This window comes from Mastacembelus armatus, chromosome 8 (assembly GCF_900324485.2).
Source record: "Mastacembelus armatus chromosome 8, fMasArm1.2, whole genome shotgun sequence".
NCBI classification, from domain to species: Eukaryota; Metazoa; Chordata; class Actinopteri; order Synbranchiformes; family Mastacembelidae; genus Mastacembelus; species Mastacembelus armatus.
The window spans coordinates 6,624,535-6,646,655 of record NC_046640.1 but is presented as its reverse complement, the minus strand read 5'-3'; the positions used below and the strand labels follow the sequence as shown (position 1 = coordinate 6,646,655).

The following is a 22,121-nucleotide window of genomic DNA, read 5'->3' as shown; positions in this document are numbered from 1 at the left end:
TGATGATCATTTCAGTGATGAATGAATGTATGTCACTTTTTGGGCTCAGCTCTGGAGCTGTGTTTGTAGACTGTGTGCAGGTTAAACATTGGTACGCCGACTGAGCTGAACTTTATTGATACTTAATAAATTTATTTGGCTTTATACACTTGATAGGTTATAAGCCATTAATAAAAAACAACTTTTGGCAGACATGGAAAACTTTGGGATGCCAACTTAAAAACCTCTTTATTTTTTCACAATCTTGCTTGCTCTTGTAAATGGATATTAAAAAAAAAAAAGATTTCCAACTTGTCCATTGACAAACATAATTGGGTAAACATCTGTAATTATATCTTCTTGGTAAACCTGAGATTTAAATAAATTAGGGTTTCTTTTAGCACAATCAGTTGGTCCAAGGTGGCCAGAATTACTGAAAAGATGAGCTGAAAATTGGAAATTGATCCATTTTGATCATTTTAATAATAAATTGCTTAATTTATCAAGCAAAAATGTTACAGATAATTGTTTCTGGCTTCTCAAATGTGAGAATTTAGTACCTTTTTGTTTATTATTGTAATTTGAGCATCCTTTTTTTTTTTTTTTTTTTTTTTTTTGAAGAGCTTGCTGTTTCCAGGCTATACTGATCAGCATTTTTCACACACTTTTAGCATTTTATAGACTACATATTCCTTTATTGGTTGAATTGTCTACTAAAGTTCCTTAGAAAACATAGTTGCCACTACACAAGGTGCCCTAAACTGACATTTTTAAAACATGGTGTTTGGTGTGATGATGTTTTCACACAAATGAGTATGTCATGTATTGGGTCTAAGTGGCACAGCAACTACAGCAGGCAGGAAACATTTACCTCAGTCACACTCAGTATGTCTCTCTTTTTTTTCTCTTTTTCTCTGACAAAAAAGCTGAACTGGGAGAGATGTGTTTTCTTTCCGAGAGGAATTATTGATGATGATAATATTGATGGAAATAATAATAATGACGGTCAGAATAATAGTATTAATTTTATTTGTTTTTAAGATACATTTTTATTTTATATGCTTACTCCATGTAACACTTGTTCCATCTCAGTTCTGTAATTCAGTTGAAAATGTCTTTGTGCCTTTTTTATTTTTGGGATAAAAAGAAAAAAATATATATACAATTTGCTATAATGCCTCATTCTCAAGGCTACATTATCCCACACTCTCTTTTCACTCTCTTCTCCTCCTCAACCTCATCCTCCATTCACCAAGGGTGAAAAAATATATACAACTAGCAGAAAATGTCAATGAAAATAACTACATTTTTCTACTTGTGCCTTTCTGTGTCTGTCGTCTCATCATCAGCTTCTGCCTGCATTTGTGTCTGTCTTCACTCCTCACTCAGTTTAGAGCTTTCCTGTTGTCTTTACGAATCATGTAACCTAAATACAGTCATTTCTACTGGTCTTTTCTTTGCTCATGTTCTTGTCGATATGCACCCCACCCCCCCAAACCATAATGTTCTGTGTCATTTTCTCAGTTTCAAAACTCTTTGTGCCTTTCTCTGTCTCTTTTCTCTCTTTGCTGGGACCGTGTGTTGAGGGCGGACAGTGTTGTCTGTCCACCCAGTGTGGTTAGTTTCAGGTACTACATTGAATTTAATGATAACGATATAATATAAATATAGTGAAACATAGTGGTCTCTTTGTGGTCATTTTCCTCCTCTTAAATTTTAAATGTTCATTTGTAAGGTGTCTTGTATAAACAGAGTGGTCATTTTGTTAGTTACAGATATTTAGATCTGAGTTCATGGGTAGGATCAACTCATAAAAAGAAAATGAATCAGCAATAATGTCAGTGATCAAATACAGGCTGCAGTATTATCCCTTCCAAACATGAGTAATAATATTTCTAGCCATCAGTTGCTCTAAATATGGAGGTAATAGCAATGATGGTGTTGTTTGTATATATGAAAAGGTGACAGAAGTAGCTGGAAGAACGTAAACAAGTGTTCACTTCTCAAAATGACAACCTTTTTAGACAAAATCAATGCCAAGGCCCATAGAAGATATTTTGATATGAGATTTGTGGGTCAGAATAAAAAGCAACAGACCACACTCAGTTATTAGGTTAAGATTCATGTTTTATGCAGATGTAAGCTGTTTTATCTTCTTATCTTTGTGTTTTCATATTACTTACGGCGTGAGTTTAAAATATAATTAAGTTCACATTTGTTGATATTTATTTATAATTTGAAACTCCTGCGCCCAGAACAAATAAAACGTCAAATCTCTTACACGACCTTTAGTAGGGCTGTCGAGACTGACGTTTGTGATTGACAGGAGACCAAGCCAATTAGACAAAAAGTCAAAAACTGTTGCGAGAATCTTTGCCCAATCAGATTGTATAGTAGATTAGTGGGCGGGGTTTACAATTGGTGCGTTTGATAGAGGTGCTCGGTTGAGCCCGGTTGGTGTTGACCAACTGCTGATGTGCGACAACATAGCACCTCTGGCTAACTACATTACTAGAAAGGCTGGCTTTCGAAACCATAAGCTTCTTAGAAGTATAACTGAAACTGTTTCGACGGATTCGGTGCCTGGAGCAAGTCCGTCCGCCTGAATTGACATGCATCACATGTACAGGACTTAGCGGATGTTAAGAAATCGAGCGATCCCGGTGCTGTGTTTTGTTGTTGTTTTTCAGCGGTGTATCGTGTTTGGCCTGTCAAACCGTGTGACTTTTCACTGGAAGAGACGAGACTGGAATAAGGGATGCACATGACTAAAAAGTATCATTTACATACTAAGACTTTCTCACCTGTCAGTTTCTATTGTGATGTCAACATAATTTCTAGCGGTTCGTTTGTGTCTCTGTTGGTAAAATTCGACGTCTACGCTAAGCTAGCCGCTTTAGCTTACTTAGCTAGCTAATTTTACTACTGTGTGCACGAACAACACACAGCTTTCCTACTTTATCGTCAGGAAAAACAGTTTACAATGTGTTAGTTGATTTAATTTTTTCCCAATCATGCCGTGTCAACGTTTGAGTTGGTTTCTTGGAAACCAGAAAGGTGGCGGTGGTGCCCGTCAAGGATCCGTGTTTATTGTTCAGCTGATCCTGTAGCTGTTAGCTGACTTTATGTGTTTTTTTCCACTACTCAGGACCAGGAACACAATGAAACCACCATCACAGGCTCACTCATCTCCTGTACGAAACATAGTAAGTAGTGACAGCTCAGTGCACAGACAATAATAATAACCAGCAGTTATTCCTGGAGACTGTTCTTCAGCTGTTCTCACTGCTGACAAGCATCCTGTACTAGCACCCTGCTAATAGCTAAGGGGTCATTAGGACCAAATGTCCACAACGTGTGGCGTTTTAAACGGGACTGGGTACTGGCATCACATCCAAATGTAATCAGTGGTAGAAGTATTATTGATATCACAATTAAAAGGCTCATTAAAACATACACTAAGAGAAGTATTGCCAGCTAAATTGGATAAAAGTATTAGAAGGTAAAGTCCTTTGTATGCATAAAAATACACAGAGATTTAAGAAACTCCTGAATGTGTAAGGAGCATTGTTGTGTTGCAGATGATTGAATTGGGGGCAACTATAATTACTTTACATACTGTTTGGTTTGTTTTTGAAAGTTTTTTTTTTAATCTGGACAGCATAGACAGGACAGACAGACATGCAGTGCACCCAGAGCAGGTTGAGGTGGCTAAATATTATTACAATAAGCAAAGCAGACTGAATGTATTTGTTATAAAATAGGTAACTCATACAGCCTAGCATGCATTCATTTGGCGGTTCATTGTTTACATCTCTCTAAACCTAATACAGTCTTGCAGTAGTCCTCTCTTCATAAGGGTGATGTAGTTTCTGATCCCTATGTAGCAAATTTAAAGGATCTTCATAAGAAATGCCATTTATAAATTGTTTTAAAAATATTTCTTTCACACAATAAAACTAAAAGGAATTGTCCCATATATTATTGGTTTTTTTAATCTTTCAAACATTACCTGCACAGTTTTTTTTAAATTGTTCTATCAGTTAAGATGACATCCCACTGCAGTCCAACCTTTGATGCCAACAAGTGGTCACCAAAAAAAAAGTAATCTTTTGAAATATTCCAGAGCTCACGTCATCTGTTTTTGCAGGTATTTGAAGGTGTTTACAACAACGCCCGTATGCTTCATTTTCTCACAGCAGTCGTGGTGAGTAATGCATTTTCCTATCTGCCACAGTTCCTGGTTAGATTGGATTTTATGCAGGTTTTGGTGTAAACAACGTGCAGAAAGACTGAAGTTTTCCTTACTTCTCATTCCAGGGTTCCACCTGTGATGTGAGAGTGAAAAATGGCACAGTGTATGAGGGAATATTCAAGACTCTTAGTTCGCAGGTAAAGGCTTCTTTACAGAACACTTTCTTTGGTCAGATCTCTGACTCCTTCGCTCTGGGATATTGTAGTAGCAGCTGTTCCATAAATTGTTAGGGCTGTGGCAGTAATTATATAATCAAATAAGTGTGATTTGTCTGTGCGCTCTCTCCTGTTTACCACCAGTGTGAGCTGGCTGTAGATGCTGTCCATAAACTCAGTGATGGGGATGGAGGAGGAGGGGGTGAGGAAGGAGGAGGCGAAAACCACTCCTCTCTGCCCAGAATCGAAGATATCACTGACACCATGATCTTCAGCCCGACTGACCTGGTCACCATGACCTGCCGGGATGTTGATCTTAACTTTGCTGTCAGAGGTAACCAGACAGACGGAGAGACTATTGATTTTTGTCTTGTAACACAGAAAGTGACTGCATGGAAGGAAAGTCAATATCAGTATCTAAATTCTTATTTTTATCATTGTTAAAGAAATACAAGCAAGTACATTCTGGAAAAATGTTTTTAATTTGTTTCAGAGATTGGTCAGATGAACAGTCATTTCTTTGTGTCAAGTACAGAGCTGGAGTCAGGACATGGTTAACAGAAAGACTGCAAACAAAAGAAACTGACTGGTCAAAGTGAAAAATACACCCACTAGCAGCTCTTCATATCATTAATTGACATGATGGTTCAAAGTTGTTGAAACCCTCAAGCATGACGTAAGTCAGCAGCTCCCGGGAGTCAATGTGTAGAAACTGTATTCTTTAAAAGAAAAAAAAAAAAAAAGTACAAAAGTAACAGTAGGAGTTGTCATTGTTGATATTGTTTACTTGGAGGACTACTTGGAAATGACATTACAAGAGGGTGTGCTACCAACCTAGGTCATGTTTAACAATAGAAAATAGCACTTAGTACAAGTGCTGTATGTCCTGTATTGTCTCCCAAAATATTGTAACATAGCATGATAACAAATTATACACGTGTTAGCTGTGCAAAAAACATTTCATCAAACTATGCACCCGGACTTTTGCATTCTAATGTTAACAATAGGAAGTTATCAGGTTTGCCTCTTTAATGGTATGTTTTACAAACGGCATGTTAATGCTAGGTGAAGTTAGCAGTTTTGTGCCTTGTCAGCTGGTAGGCTAGACAGGTTCATAGCTTTACAGTGATACTTTGCACATGATTGTTCTCATGACTTTATTATACTTATACATTTGCAAGTTAGCAATGTTAGAAAACAAGGCCTACAGCAAACAGTTAATGCTGCTGATACTGCTAGCTGTCAGTCTAATCCGTTTCTGGCTTTCACAGCCCATCATGCACTTCTTTATATGGTTAGGAACACAATACTTCTGTCTAATATGAGTGCCGGACATGATCAGGTTTGCTGAAACCCATGTAGCAGTGAAGTCCAATCTCTTCATCTGCAGAAATGCATCCTGGCATGAAAGCTAGCTCCAATCCTCCACTTGTTAGGTAAAATGGAATCCATGGAGAGTGTGGGCTACATGCACAAAACAGCAATGACTATGATGAAATGTTGAAATGCAAAGTGAAACTATTGGTGGAAAAGAAGCACAAAAACAAATTCAGATGCTCAGGCTCATGACACCTTGTGGGGGGAAAAGTGAAAAGAAAAATATACAAGGTTCTTTTTTTCAGTTATTTGGTGGTGTCGGTGTCTGTATTGTGTGTTCATGTGTTTGTGTGTTTACAGACACGTTCTCTGACACGGCCATCGGCTCTTCACGGGTGAACGGGGAGCACAAGGAGAAGGTGCTGCAGAGGTGGGACGAGGATGGAATTGGAGAAAACTTTGAGCTGGAATCAGATACAGTAAGGAAGCACACATACACATTAACAGATTTCTTTTATGAAACAAAATATGTAAAATATGCCCAGACCGTACTCTCATGAACACAGGACATTATTCTTGCTGTGTTTTGATTGCCGTAAAAATTTAACTGTTGGTGCAAGAAAAGATTGCAGCTCTCTTTTTTTTTCTGTCAGTCAAATGGCTGGGATGCCAACGAGATGTTCAAGTTCAATGAGGAGGCATATGGGGTCAAATCTACCTATGACTCCAGTCTTTCCATGTACACGTAAGTCCGCCCCTCCTTCAGCTGTCAGTTTTGTGTTCACCTTATCCAGAGTAACTCACAGTGGGTAATCATAAAATAAATTCAGTCACCAGCATTATCAAACATTCTAGGAAAGGTTTATATTTTCATATTTATAACCATCATTTAGCACTTTAGATTAATTACTGAGAAACATTTACAGTAGACACATCTAGTTAGGTTATACCTTAACATTATTCTTATTGGGAATAACTTTATCACAACTACATGAAATGATGACCAAAATAACAAATTGTTACATAAAATATTATTATTCTGTTAAAATGAATGGCATTTCACTCCTCAAATGAGTCAGTCTGTCCCTATTTGTAACTGATATCTGCTCCAAAGGCATTAATCTGTTCAGTTGAAAACAAGCTTCACTTCCAGTATGGTAATTTAGTATTTTTGTGGTCATCTCCTGTCTGATCTCCCAGCATGCCTTTGGAGAGGGGGAACTCAGAGGTTTACCGGCAGCGAGAGGCACGAGCAACTCGGTTAGCCAGCGAGATCGAGTGCAGCCAGCAGTTTCGCCGACGGGTGTCTTTAGAGAACGACGAAAACAGGAGTGAAGAGGAAAAATATAGCTCTGTGGCCCGAGAGAGGGAGGACAAGGCCAGCCCTGGGTTTTCCTCCGCCAGCAGGTAAGAGTAGCTACTGAGGTAAGAGTATAACCACTGTTAAATGCCAATTTGGATCTGTTGCCTTTTCCAAATGTGATTTCTGACATTTGGATTAATACATACATTTGGTGCTGTCAGTTGTTCTGTGTTTCCCCACTGAGGGGGGCAGAATAATACAGAATTCATTTAGATCACTTCAAACGTAAAACACTACCAACAGACTGTGCCACATCATCATTTTGTAATTGCAACCAAATAGTTACATTTTGTGACTTAAATGAAAGAAGAGCATGATTGTTGCGTTCCAGGCACATTGCCTAGATGGAACAGAAACTGTGTATAGGTGTAACTTATTATGAATTAACTCTACTCCCTGTTTTCAGTTTGAAAACCCATCAGCTCTGCTGTTTGCATGCCAGCTCTGAAGGCTGTTGGCCACAGAAATTCCTCTCTGATTCAATATGGACCATGACAGAATATATTCTGTCTGATCAGCTTCCAAGAAAATCTAACACAGCCTCTTTTCCTCGATCTGGTTTTCTAGGGAAGGTAAATACATTCCTCTACCACAGAGAGCCCGAGAGATCGGTCTGACTGCCAGCAGCATGCGGGGTGGAGCCTCCAGTAGAACTGCTCCACCGACATCCTCCAGGCACCCGCCGCCCAGCTCCTCCTCACCCAAGCCACCCTCTGACAGGAGCAGCCCGCTGTTTGTCAGAAATGCCTACTCTCCCCACCAAACTCAGAGCAGCCCACCTGCAGCCAGCAGCCCTCCCTGTACTAGCCATCTCCCACACTCCCTCTCACACCCACAGGCGCTGGCTGACACAACGTGCTCACCTGTTAATGGAGGTATGGAAGTGGGTTAATACACACCTACATGGTCCTAAAGCTTAAATCAGACCAAAATCAACCTGGTGAAATTTACCTATGGGGTGTCGCTACAAGCATGGCGGACAGGGATTAGTCTGGGAAGGGTTGTAAGCATAAACTGCAGCAACTAGTCATTCATGTTTGACCTTCTTTCATGGTCTGCTGCTAAAGCAAGAAAATAAATGAATGAGAGACCAATCCTGCAGAGTCTTTAAGACTGGCTAGATATTTGAGATGCCTTCGAGTTTGTGTGGAGCTTGCAGAGACAGATATTAGTCTTCAGATATGTCATGCATCTGGAATTAATGTGTAGAGAATCTTGGTCTGACCGTAGCATAGTGGAGACTAATTAAATGAAAACAGAAAATAAGTGAAACTGTGTGGCTCAGCAGTCTGTGTGCAGGCCTTTCAGTCTCATATTAGCTTTGTTAGAGGTTAGTGCTGTGCCACATTTAAAGCCTTCTACTGCTTAAGTGTTTATCTAGCATTGTATATCGGTCTTCAGTGTGTGCTTTGGTTCTGACTGCTTGTCTCCTTCAGTTGCATCAAGAACCTCCCCAAAATCTCAACGAATTCAGAACAGCAGAAACCTGCGAACCCCGAACTCCCAGTCTTCATCTGCAGGTAAATACATGCAACCTGTAGTAAAGGCACTCATGATGGATGGCAGTATTGTACTTTATGTGTAATCATTAAAGACCTGATGTAAGATGAGGTTTATTTTTCTGACATTTTTAAAGATAAACTGATATGGTCATGATTTACTCCACATTATTTCAGTGATGACAGTGGAAGCATGTTTACTGCCTTCTTTGAACTGATTTGGCATAATTTGCTTTGCTCTGAGTCTGATTTTAACTTCAACTCATGAAATATGGAGGCAAACAGATTTAAGACAAAAGGAACTGACCCCTTACTCAGAAGATGTGTTTGTAAGGTAAAGAAACTGTTTCAAACAGCATGGCAATGCTCCGTGGCAGCACTGAATATCAGGATAAGGATGAACAATTTAGTTGGATGAAGTAGAGTACAATCCAGGTTCTGGTGTAGTGTAATAGGCAGAACCACATTCACAAAGTTAAAATTTTAAGGGCCAGTTTGTTACATCATAAACACAGATCATTTTCCCCTGTTGCTCTGACCTCATTAACATCCCTCCATCTCTATCTTATCCATCTATCCATCCCTCAGTCTCTCGTGCTGCAAAACCAGATGCCTCTCCCCAGGATCTCCCTCTGGTTAGCCCTGGATTCCTGGATGTTTCCCCCTCCACTGTCACCACGGCAACCACTACCACTAAACCCTCTGGCCCCACCCCACTCTTCCCTGTCGATTGTGAGATATTATTTTCTCTTTATAGGTCTGCGATTATAAAATATTCTGAAAAAACCTTCATTTCTTCAACTTTTTATCATTACTTTAACCACAGTTATATAAAGATTGGGATTACAGGTTTTTCAGGTACACATACATTTAATAACTTAAATACCGTTAACGTCTTGGACTTCATTTTTGTTTTCTGGTCACCAGAATTTTCCAGAACCCCAAATTATGAATTCTGCACATGAATAAATGAATAAACAAATTTTTGAAGCAAGACCAAGCAAATGTTTGACTTTTTTATTTAATAAACAACTTTAAGAATAATCAATTAACACAATAAGTTTTAACAAAAGGGAAGACCTGAATTTTCTGCTTATGTAGGAAATGTAAAATGAGCATTTTATGTTGCCAAGTATAAAAAAAGCTCCCTGTAGAATGTGTAGAAGAATGTGCTTCAGCAGATCAGCACCACATGTATGAGAAATTGATTATTTGAATCTAAGAAAAGTATATGATGCTTTAAAATGGACAAGTTTAAACAACCACACAGTCAGTCCCAAGAAATTTACACTCACCGCTTGGCATCTTATCTCTTTAAAATCCTAATAAACAAGACATTGTATGCTTTAATAGAAACAAGTATGTTACATGTATGTATGAATAGCTAGAACCTGAAGATTCCTGATACTCAGATGTTTTTCCAGCTGGGCCTCAGTCTTCTCTTTGTCTTCCACAGTGAATGAAATCCTCAGCACAGCTGCTAAAGAGCGAACTGACAGTCTGTCCAGTCCACAAGAAGGAAAGAGCAGTAAAGGTAAAGGTCCTGTCCTGTTTTCTACCTTATGTACTTGGGGTGACAGAATTCTCTAGCACTTTCATAGCTCTGGTACATAAACAACAGGACCAGCGTTAGCTTTAAAACAACTCTGTGCTGTACTGGTTGACAGCTGCTAATGTCTGCCTCTTTCTCTTTCCCAGCTCCATCAGTCCAGCAGAGATCTCAGCTGGAGGAGCTCCGCAAGTTTGGCAAAGAGTTCAGGGTAAGACAGCTGCAACACTGACAGCCAGGGGTAATACACATGAACGGGTCCTGTCAGAGAATTTCATGTGTGTTTCAGCCTCATGTTCGAATAAGACAGAGGGCTTGGGTATATACTCTGGGTATATAAACTTTTTTTGGCTTATTACAGTTTGGAAATGTAATAAGGGTTGGTTGGTTTTTAATTTTGGGATCAAGCCTTAGCTGACCAAAATGTTTGTAAAGTTTAGAAGTGACAGTCCTGTTTTTAGGAGTTTCTTCATACTTGGCCAATTAGAAGCAACTTCTGTTCTTAGGATTTGTGAATTTTGTGAATCCGCCCTCACGTGTACAGAGGTTTTTGCTCTGTCCTCAGATTTCAATCTGCACTTGTTTCAGGTGCTAGTGGTGTACAGAGGACTAAGAAGAGCAGTAAGAGAAGCCAAGGGATATGCAGGAGTCTTATGCTCTTATGCTTAGTGCTCTTATAAAAAAAATGTTTTTTTTTTCAATCAACTTGATATCTTTTGGATAACTCTTAAATATTAAAAGGATAAAATCATTAGTAAAACGTGAATCTAATTAATCACTGTAAAGAGTAAAACAACTGGTGCTAGTTCAACTTTTAGTTTTAGTTTCTTCCATATAGTCAGTTTTCATTGGTTGTCTTCGCTGTCTCTCAGCTGCAGCCGAGCTCCTCTCCTTCAGCGAGTCCAGCCTCTGCAGATCCTCCTCAGCACAGCTCCGCATCGCCTGTAGACACTTCGTCCTCACCTGGCCCATCTAAACCTGCCACCTCCACTGCAGATGTGCAACAAACTGCGGAGATAGCTCCTCCCACCATGTCCCCTGCTGCCCCAGCTCCTTCAGCTCCAGCTGGACCCCAGTCCACAGGCACAGAGGGGCCACAGCTGGGGACCCCACAGTCGACCCCCAGCAGCAGTGAGGAGTCCTCTCCAGAGAGCAGGGAGAGAGCAGAAGCTGTGACTGTAGCTGCAGTGTAAGTAACTATGATTACTACTGCAACTACTACTAAATTACTTCCACTGTGTTTATATGCATGTATGCAACTCCAAAATGCAGGATCAAAAATGACTTCTGCTTATAACTAAAATCTTTAAGGTTAGTTTGTCAATCTGAACACATCTACTACAGCTAAGTGGTTATGTCAAGAAGCCTGTGCATTGAGGAAGGTAAAACACCAAGGCTGCTGTTCCCTGGAATGGTTACATTTGCTTAGGTGGAATTCACTGCATGTAGCTTCTGGAGATTTTTATCATTCATATTTTAATTTATTTTTGTGGCTGAATGATCTTGTTTTCTATGTTACAGGCAAGTGAAAAACTCAACATTGAATCCAAATGCCAAGGAGTTTCTTCCCATTAAAGGAAACCCAGTGTTGGTTAGTTTGTTGAAACTGTCACAGACATGCACACACACTTATTTCATTCCGTCATGTATTGTTAGCTCCCTACAAAGTACTGATCTTACTCAGTGTGAGACGACAATCAGTGAAGACTTGTTCCCTTTCAACAATAATGTGATTTGACGCTATATGTTTAATATATACAAGAAATAAATACTTATGCAATAATTGATGAATTAGTCCTTTTAAAACACTGTTTAGATTTGTAAAACTACCAAACAAACGGTGGAGTCTGTCTTCACTTTCTGACTTTTCTTTCTCTGTGTTGTGACAGAAGGCTGCATCAACCCCCACCCCTCCTCGGCCAACCCCTCCCGCACCCGCTGTAGTGCTGCCCCCTCCTGGACAGCCAGGAGGAGGGGCCATCTACAGCAGCCCACCCGGACACTATCTGTCCTACATCTCCCCCATCCCCATCCATGGGCACTCCATCCAGGTATGAATCTATTAGCTTTAGTTTAATCCTTTTTCTATCCACCACCCAGAACATTATATTGTTTCATTAGTCAGATAGCAGTAAATACAGTAATCTCAGTGAAATCACAACACTGTTTTAATGTCTATTTGGCTTCTCCTCAGGCACCACAAATGTATCAGTACACCATGTCGACTGGAAACCAGAGCAAATACCCCAGAGCTAAAGGTATGTACTCTGCATGTTTATACATTTTAGTGTCAGTTTTCTTTTGTTATGTCTGTGCAGACACTTATCAGGATCAGCTGATGCAACACAAAGATGGTGGGACGGGTTGAGAGAGACAAATAAGGCAGATACTGTAAAGTGAAGTGAACAGGTGCATGCAGGTGTTCTTAAAGTTAGAGAGTTAGTTTTAGGATGACAAAAATAATTCATAATAACTTTTTTTTCATTTTGAATGATCCGTGTTTATTACATTACTAAGACTTAGAAAATTTTATCGACAAGGTTGCAAACATTATATGCAGAGTGAAAGAGTGACCCTGTGCTCTGCTGTTTCAGGGCCGGTGGTGGGGGCTCGTCCGGAGCACCACACCTCCCCTGCTGCCCCCATGATCTCAGCTGCAGCTTCCGCAGCAGGGCCTCCGCTGGTGGCTTCGCCTTACCCCCAGTCCTACCTGCAATATGGTCAGGTGATCCAGGCTATGTCCCCGCATTACCACAGCCAGGTACAGCAGCAACATCTCACAGTGGTTCAGCTATAAACTGGGATTTCCTTGAGATTTGTTTGTCTCAATAATAAATAACCCAACACAAAATAAAAACCTGTCAGTGGAATGTAAACCCTGATTAAATTTTTAAATGAAATGGTCTGAAGTAATGCCTGTAAATTGCTTGTGGATTGTCCCTGGTGCTGTGAAGGTGGTGAGAAATTCATTAGCGAGCCAACATCATTTTATACAACTTCAAGTGTTGGAAATACTAAATTTAATAGCTTGTAGTGTCACCTCTGGGAAATTCCCTCTTTATCCAAGGTAGAGTTGCAATGATTAGTCAGTGAATCATACCTGCCTGAATTCCCAATACAAATGGAAATCTAATTCTTATTCATTGACATGAATCAAGGTAATATGAACTGTAGTTCGTCAGAAACCTTCACAATAATACAAATATATATAATTAAGAATACAGAATTTGTTTTACATTTACATTTTTTCTTGACATTGTTTTTGTTTTGTTAATAATGACCTTATATGTCTCCTTATTTCCAGCCAGTTTACTCTATGCTGCAGGGGGGCGCGAGGATGTTGACATCTGGGGCTCCTCCTCAGCCAATGGGTCCTCCTGGTCACCAGTACCCTGGCCAAGCTGAGGGCCCACCGGGCCCACCACAGGCCATGTATGGTAAGCCAGAAGGGAGGCTGATCGAAAGAGCAGCAGCATTACATTAATTTTAGGATTGTACTTTGTTTTGATCTGTCCTCATAATAAGTCATTAGTTGTGAATCCATAGCTCTGAAAGGAAAAGATGTGATACCACATGTTCTAGTGATGAGCAGATTTAGAAAATTTTAATGCACTTTTTTTTTGTTCACTGTGCTTTTCTGTATATGATACTAATATAAGTAAAAATGCAGATTCATGTATTTCTAAATGTATAAATGTTCAGCCTTTTCACTTTCATGTGGACTTGTCATCTAACAAATTTACCAGTAAAAACTACCAGATCATCTAAGGCAGGGGTCTTAAACTCCAGTCCTCAAGGGCCACTGTCCTGCTTGTTTTCCAACTAGCCCTGCCCTTGCAGCTTCTGACTGGATGAACACACCTGATCCAGGTAATCAGCAGGGCAGGGATAGTTGGAAAACAAGCAGGACAGTGGCCCTTGAGGAGTTTGAGACCCCTGATCTAAGGCAGGTCAAATAACAGCAAAACGTTTCTTTGCTTTATCCTTCTCCCTAGCTCCTCAGTCTTTCTCTCACCACTCGGGCTCCATCCACCCCCCCCAGCCCTCCAGCACCCCCACTGGGAATCAGCCCCCACCCCAGCACGCAGCACCCAGTCCAGGGCACGCTCAGGTTGGTGCTGCCAGCGACTCACCTTATTAGACACCACAGGGTTTTGGAATTTCTGTAGTTACTATTAAAGTCTGGAAAAGAACCTGAATGTCAGAGCATTCATTGTGTGAAAATTGTTGCTGCCTACAGCACCTGAGGAGGACTGAGTGTTTAACAAAGCAAATGATTATTGTTCAACTGGCAAACGCATTGGAAATTATGATTTTAAGCAAATTCAGATTTTTGGTTTATTTTCACACACTGTACTGAAGTTTTTCATTAAATGGCTGAATGTGTTATATGAGTACATTTGAGTCATTTTAAAACAGTATTAAATGTTATTTTGCCACTACCCTGAAATTGGATCAAAACATGAAGTGCTTTAACGAAACATTTTTCAGATGCTTTTTTCTATCAGCATTATGTGTGGAATATTTTTACAATTGTTTTGTCTCACAGTCGAGTCAGGGTGGTCCCCAGCCTCAGTCTCTGTTACACGCTGGTGGTCTGTCGGCACCCACCCCTCCTAACCTGCCACCGGGCCACAGCTCCCCCCAGGCCTCCTACACGATGCAGGGGTACAGCCTCCCCACCCACCAGCCGCTGCCACACGGCTTCCCTTCAATCAGCCAGCTCACACAGGTGAGTCTACACAGCTTTGTCCCTAAGGGAATCTGTTTACCATCATAGGAGAAACTGATGTAGGATACCAAATAAATTGCTGTCAGAGTTTATACTCAGAGTTTAAAGTTTATCCCTTATATGTAAGGTCTTTTCCGTGTTTATTAAAACCTGTCTGTTAAGTCCGACTAGTATCGCCAAATTTAGAGCCCAAACAGAGACGCTGGAAGTGGTTGCTGTAAAATTATATCCTGTCAGACGATATCAGAAGTTTAGGTGTACAGCTGTAGTGCTCACTGTAATATCGCTGGGTATTCAGGGACAATGATGTAAATCAATGAGCAAAACAGTTTCTATAATGTCGGCATTAATGTGTCTAAAACATTGATTTTTAAAAAAAAAAAAAGAAATGAAATGGTCTGAAGTAATGCCTGTAGTAGAGTTTACTCTGCTGAGCAAACCAGACAGTTTTCTTACTTTAGCCAGTAATTGTTTCTAATAATGATATCATGAATCATCACATTAACTGTGAAGATTTGATCAGTTCTGGCCAATCCTACCCAATGTTACGTATATTTTGTATTTTGTTTAGTGGTATTGACTTGACTGCCCAGCCTGTTCTGTTTGTCCTCTGTAGGCTCACGTCACAGGAGCTATGTCAGGGCCGCACCACGCCGCAGGTCATGGCCCCCCACCTGTCATGCTGCACTATGCCCACCCTCAGCAGGGTAGCGGCTCCAACCCCCAACATGGCCCACCACCCCAACAGGGAGCACCACAGCACTTCTACATCGGACCCCCTCAAGGTAAAGCACAGTCTTTAAACCACATGACGTGTAACTAAATAGCATCTGCAAAATAACTGAGTGGAACAGACTATAAACATGCATCTGCTTTAAAAACACATCCAGTGGACATCTGAATCACAACAGCAACAATGGTGAGCTATAACAAAGGTGACTGCAGCTGTATGTTTTATGCTTCACAATAAATTTGCATTATGTTGATCACCAGCAGCTTGAAGTAATCCTTAACTTTAAGGTGCTGGTGGTTAGCTGGTTAGCTTAGCTTAGCAAAAAGACTGGACACAGGGTAAAAGAGCCAAGCTCTAACAAGAGGTAACAAAATCTACCTACCTAAAGCTCATTATTAACATATCTGGTTTACTTAACCCACATAAAAACCAATTGTGAAAACATGTTGTAGTTTTACGGGGGCTTATTTATAACTTTCTGTTTGTTGTGTCTCGCAGCAGTTCAGGTTCAGGCTCACCCGACCCAGCAGCTGTCCTTCCATCCCTCCGCAAACTGAAATGTCCTCGGCCCAGTTGGATTCACGAGCGACGACAGGAGCGTCACTGTGTGACGAAGTCTCAAATAACTCGTAACATTCCCACCTGCTGACATCAAATTAACATGTCCATTGGTTTTTACCCAGATCTTTTTGAAAAGCGACAAGGACAGAAATGTCTCACAGGAGAGGTTTCAGTCTACTCGGAGGAGAAGGTTTTAATACATAAGTGCAGACTGTTTTCACACATGGACATGAAGCTGGACTCAACAGACTGGTGGAAGGTTTTGGACTGTTGACAGCGGAATTGTTTTCTCTCCTCATCCCACCTCTGTCCTTTTACAGACAAAACCTGTACATTAATAATAAAACCACTGAAAAATACTTCTCAGTTCATTCTTGAGCAATGTTTGTAACATGACAAACTAGAGAGCAAAGTCCATTTTTAAGTCAGGCTGTACTTCACACTTACACAGCCACAGATGTAACTTCAGTGAACTCCAGTTTCAAAAATAGTTTTGGTTTTGGGGAGTAAACTCTTCACAACGATCACAGAAAAATCCAGTTCTTCACATCAGCTGTTGTTCAAATCTCAAAAAGTGAAATGGTGGAGAGAAATATGTTATTGCTATAGGAAATGAAATATGTAACAGTTTAAAGTTGTTTTAGGGTTTAATTGAATTGTTACTTGAAAACACATTACTAGTTCACACAGTTGGATTACAGACCCAAGGACAACAACATAAATACACAGTAAAAACAATTTGTGAGTTAAGACATTCTCAGGAGTTGTCAGTAAAATTGAAGTAAAGCTTTGTCAGTCTCTCTAAACGTCAGACACCGTGGAGGAAAGGGTTAACCGATAACAAAAATGCATCAGATCTGCTGCAGTTATAATTGACAAAAAGATACTTTAAAAAACTACAGAAGGTGAACTCTTCTGATTAATTCAAAAGAGTAAAATGAAGAGAAACAGGCTGACACTGAGCCAACAACCACACAAGCCCCCCCACCCCCCACCCCCTTTTTTTTTTCTTTCTGATGCTTCATAGGAAAAATGATCTGTTATGTCATTGGGGGATTTTCACTAATGTAGACATTTCTTGTTTTAAATTCAGTGTTCCCAACCTATCTGACCTGTGACCTCTAATTAATAATGTTTAGAGGTTAAATCTACAGGAAATGGGCAAGGATTTAGGGCAGAGTCTGAAGACGTAAACACTCATTTGTGTAGTAGAAATGTTTTGGATAGCTGTAGCTTACCCTCATCTAAGCCAAAAGTGAAGTGTGTGCAGCACATAGCATCTCATGAATCTCGCACAATGCATTGGAAGTCATTTGTTTACAAAGAGCCCCCACAGAAGCCTACAGCAGCATTTTGGAAAAGGGAAAACTATGGTCTAAAACAACAATCACGAACACTCGTGTGGAAAGACCATCATTTAGAACTGGATCTTCAGTAGTATTGACGGAACAATACTACTCTGCATAAGACAGAAAGATGTTACAATACTGTTTTGTCTGAGGTTTGGACCATAGTTTTCCCCTTTCCAAGACCTTTGCACAGGCTCCTCTGTGTGCTCTTTGTTAACAAAACACCACCAAATGTGTGAGCGAACTTGTGCTGCACACACTATGCTTGAGATGTAGACATCACTGAGAACAGTACTTACTGAATTACAGTACTCTAATGCACCAGTCCTGCAATAAATCCACGTCTGTATAAAGCACCACGAACTACTTCCTCCAAACGTGCAGCAACAGTTGGATCTTCTGTAAAACTACTACTACTTTAAATTTCAACAAAAACTGAACATTATCACCTTGACCTGAGGTGCTAGTTTCAGGACTGTTGCATTAGACAGCATTCATTTTAAGTAGGTATACCTAATAAATTGACAAACGCATGTATGCATGAGTACTCTTTAAAAACTGTCAATCAGTGCCTGATTTCCACTCCTCAGTAGCAGTAGTCTCTAAAATGTAAAATTACTAACACAGAGTTCATGATTATGCCTTTAAAATGTGTGATAAACAGTCTGAAACACGTTACTCATTTTACTGCATGTCCTCAGCAGAAAGTGGTAGACAGTCTTGCTTGATAAATGACTTAACAGGTAATTTTCCAAGTCTGTCTTCAATATCAAACTGCTGTATAGAAATGAGAAGATCTTCGGTTGCTGTAGTCATTCCACCTGTTCAAACTGAACAATCTCTATGTTGCTGCTGTTAGAGCCTCCTGTTTGAGGAGTCTCAGTAAAAGTATTTTAAAAGTGAAATTAAATTACTTTCATTTAGACACAGATGAAGCAAATGTGTCCAAATGCAAATCCCATGGAGAGACAAGCCAATCATCTGCATGTACTTCTCTTTTGTAAAAAGAAAAAAGCTCAGTAATGTAGTTTTTACAAAAACAGGGAGAAATGGTACGTTTTTAGGGGACTACTTCAGGACAGTCTGCAGTGGCATTTGTAAACGGCGTCCATCTCTGCTAACTGTGGAAGTGGAAATCAGGCAAGTCTTATTACAAATCTACAGTTTACTTTAGATCAGTGCTCCTGTATTCAGAGGCCTGATGAAACTGAAATTACCCCCCCCCCCCCCCGACCCCGATCACAAAACAAACTTTTTCCTTCTGATGAGCCCGCAGGAACTGAAAATAAGGAGTTTCAGTTCTTGATGTAGAGTCAGTTTCTTTTCTCAGTCGTTCAGCTCTTTAAACGAACACCATGATTTGTTAAACTTCGCTATCGGCCAAAGGTGGATGAAGAAGAATGAAGACAGTGGTGGCAAAGCTCACTGTGGTCATGCTGGCAGAAGTCGTTCTCTCGTTTCCATTAAGTCAGGCTGTTGTCCCATCATGCACTGAGGTGGCTATGGATCATCTGAAAGGAAAAAACAAAAACTGAGCCAACTGGAATTTGCCAGGAAAGGCTCTAGATATCAGTGAGTGACGGTAAATTACTGGTGGTTGGTTGACGTAGTTCCCCTCATCGTCATCGTCCGTGTCGCTCTCAGCTGATGTTGCTCCTGATGCAAAACATGAGATGTCAGAAATGTCAAAATATCAGATTAATGTCTAACATCAAAATGTAGAGCATTCAGCTCTCCTTCTGTTTCCTGATAACCTGCTAATTAGGTTCTGATGTCATGGGGCTTTCTGTCATATCACAGTTGTCCTCAAAAGATATCATTGAATTAGAGAGTTACATCTAACAGGCTTTAATTAATTCACAACAAGGAAGAGAAGCAGTGTCACATTTAATCATTTTCTGTTGATTCTGTTGATTTTCTGTTGATTGAAGTAAATAACCGAATTTCTTTCGGTAAGCGCTGTAAGTACTGGGTAAACTCCATTTTCTGAGGAAGATTGTGTGTTATGTTTGAAAGCTCCAGAGCACCTACTAAATGGATGACTTCTGTTTCCACTGTTATGAATGAAGTTTCCATCTAACTGGTTACTAAAAACATTCACAGACTATTCAGAGGATAAAACAACATCCTGCCCTGTAAGAATCTGAAAAATAAGACGTACTCTGACAAGTCAAATCTTCACTCTCCTTTAGCTCTAGTTCAGTCACCACCAAGACCTGATTCATAAAAACTATCGGTTTGTCAGAGTGGAAGACCAGGAGGCAGAAATGACATCTTCCCTAAGAGTAATATATATTTCCAGCTTTCATCTTTGTTCTTCAGATTAGAAAATACAGTTGTGATTTGTTGTTGAAAGAGTCTTTAAGGGGTCCTGGAATTCCTTCAGATCAGTCTAGGTGTTGCTGAACCACCCTCTAGTTTTTTTCCAAAGATTACCAAGGGGAACAACAAGACCTGTACCTTGTGGATCCACATTCTGGTAGTCTCTGTCCTCCTGAGTATCAACACGCTTTAGACGTTGCTCACTTTCTGGGACGTTCTCATAATCATGTCGATCTGTGAGTAAAAAAAAAAACAAAAAACTGCCAGTTAGTTCACACACGGCCGCTGACATTTCATTGTCTTTTCATTCTTCTCTCTTGCTACATTATTTTCACTGATTTATCTTTAGGAGACTTCTGATTTACCTGCATGATGGTAACAGGTCATGAACTAAAAACGCAAGGTGCCACTGATCATCTATAAACTGGACACAGCTGATCCCAAAACCCGTTTGGTGGAACTTTAAAGCTTGAGTCTGTGTTTGCGTCGCCAAACCGTACCTGAACTGGGACTCGAAGCTCGGCTCAGATTGGTGGATGGGGGAGCCTCGCCGTCAGGCAACACAATTCTGCAGAAAAAAAAAAAAAAAGTGAAGATAAATCAGATCAGATAAAAAGCTGAAAAACCCCAGAAGACCGACCATCTGTAAGAGGAAACCTACATGTATCCGGCGTCTTCTGGATCACTGTCAGCAATTTCAGGTTCTGCAGAAAACATGATGATTAGAGGTCAGTAGTTTAGGATCAGGCACTATCATTATCTTTGCAGGTTATTTTGCAATGAAATATATTACACACAAAAATCCATTAACTTCATGAATTACACAGGACACTACTAACTAGTTGCACTGTCAGTATGATCTGTCTGCATATTTACCTTGTTGTTGATTCTCATAGCTTCGATTACTGTCTGTAGAAGAGAAAGGGGAATACGTTTAAAATTTTAAAATAATCCCAGCATGACAGCTACCACATCCATCCATCCATCCATCCATCCATCCATCATCTATACCCCCTTATTCCTAACCAGGGTGACAGGGATCTGCTGGAGCCTATCCCAGCTCTCTTTGGGTGAAAGGCAGGGGTCCACCCTGGACAGGTCACCAGTCCATCACAGGGCCACATAGAGACAAACAACCTCACACACTCACACTCACTCCTATGGACAATTTAGAGTCACCAATCAACCTGACATACATGTTTTTGGACTGTGGGAGGAAACCCACGACCTTCTTAGCTACCACATTAAAATGGAAAATGTTAAGCAGCCAACATCAGGGACTGTGGAAAAGGGACAGCTCATAGGTTTTAGGCATTGAAATAAATATAAATTCCTGAGCACAGAGGAAAAAGGGTGCACACATGCTCAATTACAGACATAAGGTAGGGTGACCAAGCGTCCTCTTTTGCCCGGACATGTCCACTTTTTACGTTCTGTCCGGGGCTTCCTGGCGGGTTTTATAAATTCACGAAAATGTCCGGTTTTTCATAGGACCATTACGCGTGTACGTAGATTGACTGGCGTTTTGCGCACAATACTAGGGTACTACTTTTTTGCGCGACGTAATTACCGGGAGGCTGCCTTGTGGACAGGTCTGCGCCGCGCGGGCAAACACACAGACACAGACAGGGATCAGAGCAGAGAGCGGAGCAGTATGGCAGGAACTATAGCAGGAACTATAGCAGGAACTATAGCAGGGAAAATGCCGAAGCGTGAGGGCAGCTGCACCGATGAACTGCAAAGAAAATCTCCCACATACCGTCCCGGTCGGGACAAGTGGGAGGCGGAGTGCACCGTGTGCAAAGCCGGTACATATGTCTCGGTATCCAATTAAGGTGCTGGGGATCTGAAAGCCCACATGGACACCGAGAAACATAAAAAAGCTGTGAGAGGTGAGAGTTCATCTGCAAAGTTGACAGAGTTTTTTGTCAGACCAGGAAAAACAGAGGATGATTTTTTGTCTTTGTGAGACTCTTCTGTTATTTATTGTATTACATTTAAGAGATTTATTGTTGAAGCTGGAACAGAATAGATCATATTTAGAACAATATTTAATTATTTATTTGAAGAGTCTAAGAGAGCTATTATTTTGTTATAAGTTTTTACAGATTTCATTTTATTTTATTACAGAGGTTAATTCTGCACCATTGAAGTATAATAAATAATGTTCAACAACCACCAAGAAGCTTGTCTGAATTCGTCTGGAGGCCGTGCCGATCGTCCTCTTTTTTGGAAATCAAAATATGGTCACCTTAACATAAGGCTCTCACCAGTTTCCGTCGGGGTAAAGGACTGATGTCTCCCCTG

At 40.4% G+C, this 22,121-nt stretch overlaps 1 protein-coding gene across 2 annotated transcripts; it reads left to right on the top strand.

Moving 5' to 3' along the window:
• Positions 1 to 2,444: 2,444 nt before the first annotated feature.
• atxn2l (ataxin 2-like) lies at positions 2,445 to 16,502 on the top strand. 2 transcript variants are annotated; one of them, XM_026325918.1, is made up of 23 exons: positions 2,445 to 2,754; positions 3,128 to 3,185; positions 4,130 to 4,186; positions 4,300 to 4,371; positions 4,534 to 4,723; positions 6,067 to 6,185; positions 6,360 to 6,451; positions 6,907 to 7,113; positions 7,637 to 7,944; positions 8,506 to 8,589; positions 9,157 to 9,300; positions 10,025 to 10,102; positions 10,267 to 10,328; positions 10,990 to 11,306; positions 11,639 to 11,708; positions 12,007 to 12,168; positions 12,312 to 12,375; positions 12,712 to 12,878; positions 13,422 to 13,554; positions 14,113 to 14,228; positions 14,667 to 14,849; positions 15,466 to 15,634; positions 16,084 to 16,502. In XM_026325918.1, the coding sequence occupies exons 1-23, from the start codon at positions 2,738 to 2,740 to the stop codon at positions 16,137 to 16,139; spliced, it is 2,925 nt and encodes a 974-aa protein (XP_026181703.1). In that variant the 5' UTR covers positions 2,445 to 2,737; the 3' UTR covers positions 16,140 to 16,502. The 2 variants fall into 2 exon arrangements, with proteins under 2 accessions (XP_026181703.1, XP_026181702.1); XM_026325917.1 differs by having other exon boundaries at positions 16,081 to 16,502.
• The last annotated feature ends 5,619 nt before the right edge of the window (positions 16,503 to 22,121 follow it).

What these genes read in the sequence shown, in the direction of transcription:
- atxn2l (XM_026325917.1), top strand. An exon ending in TCTTAACTTTGCTGTCAGAG is followed by an intron (nt 4,724 to 6,066) that starts GTAACCAGACAG and finishes GTGTGTTTACAG; the next exon opens with ACACGTTCTCTGACACGGCC. An exon ending in TTAAAGGAAACCCAGTGTTG is followed by an intron (nt 11,709 to 12,006) that starts GTTAGTTTGTTG and finishes GTGTTGTGACAG; the next exon opens with AAGGCTGCATCAACCCCCAC.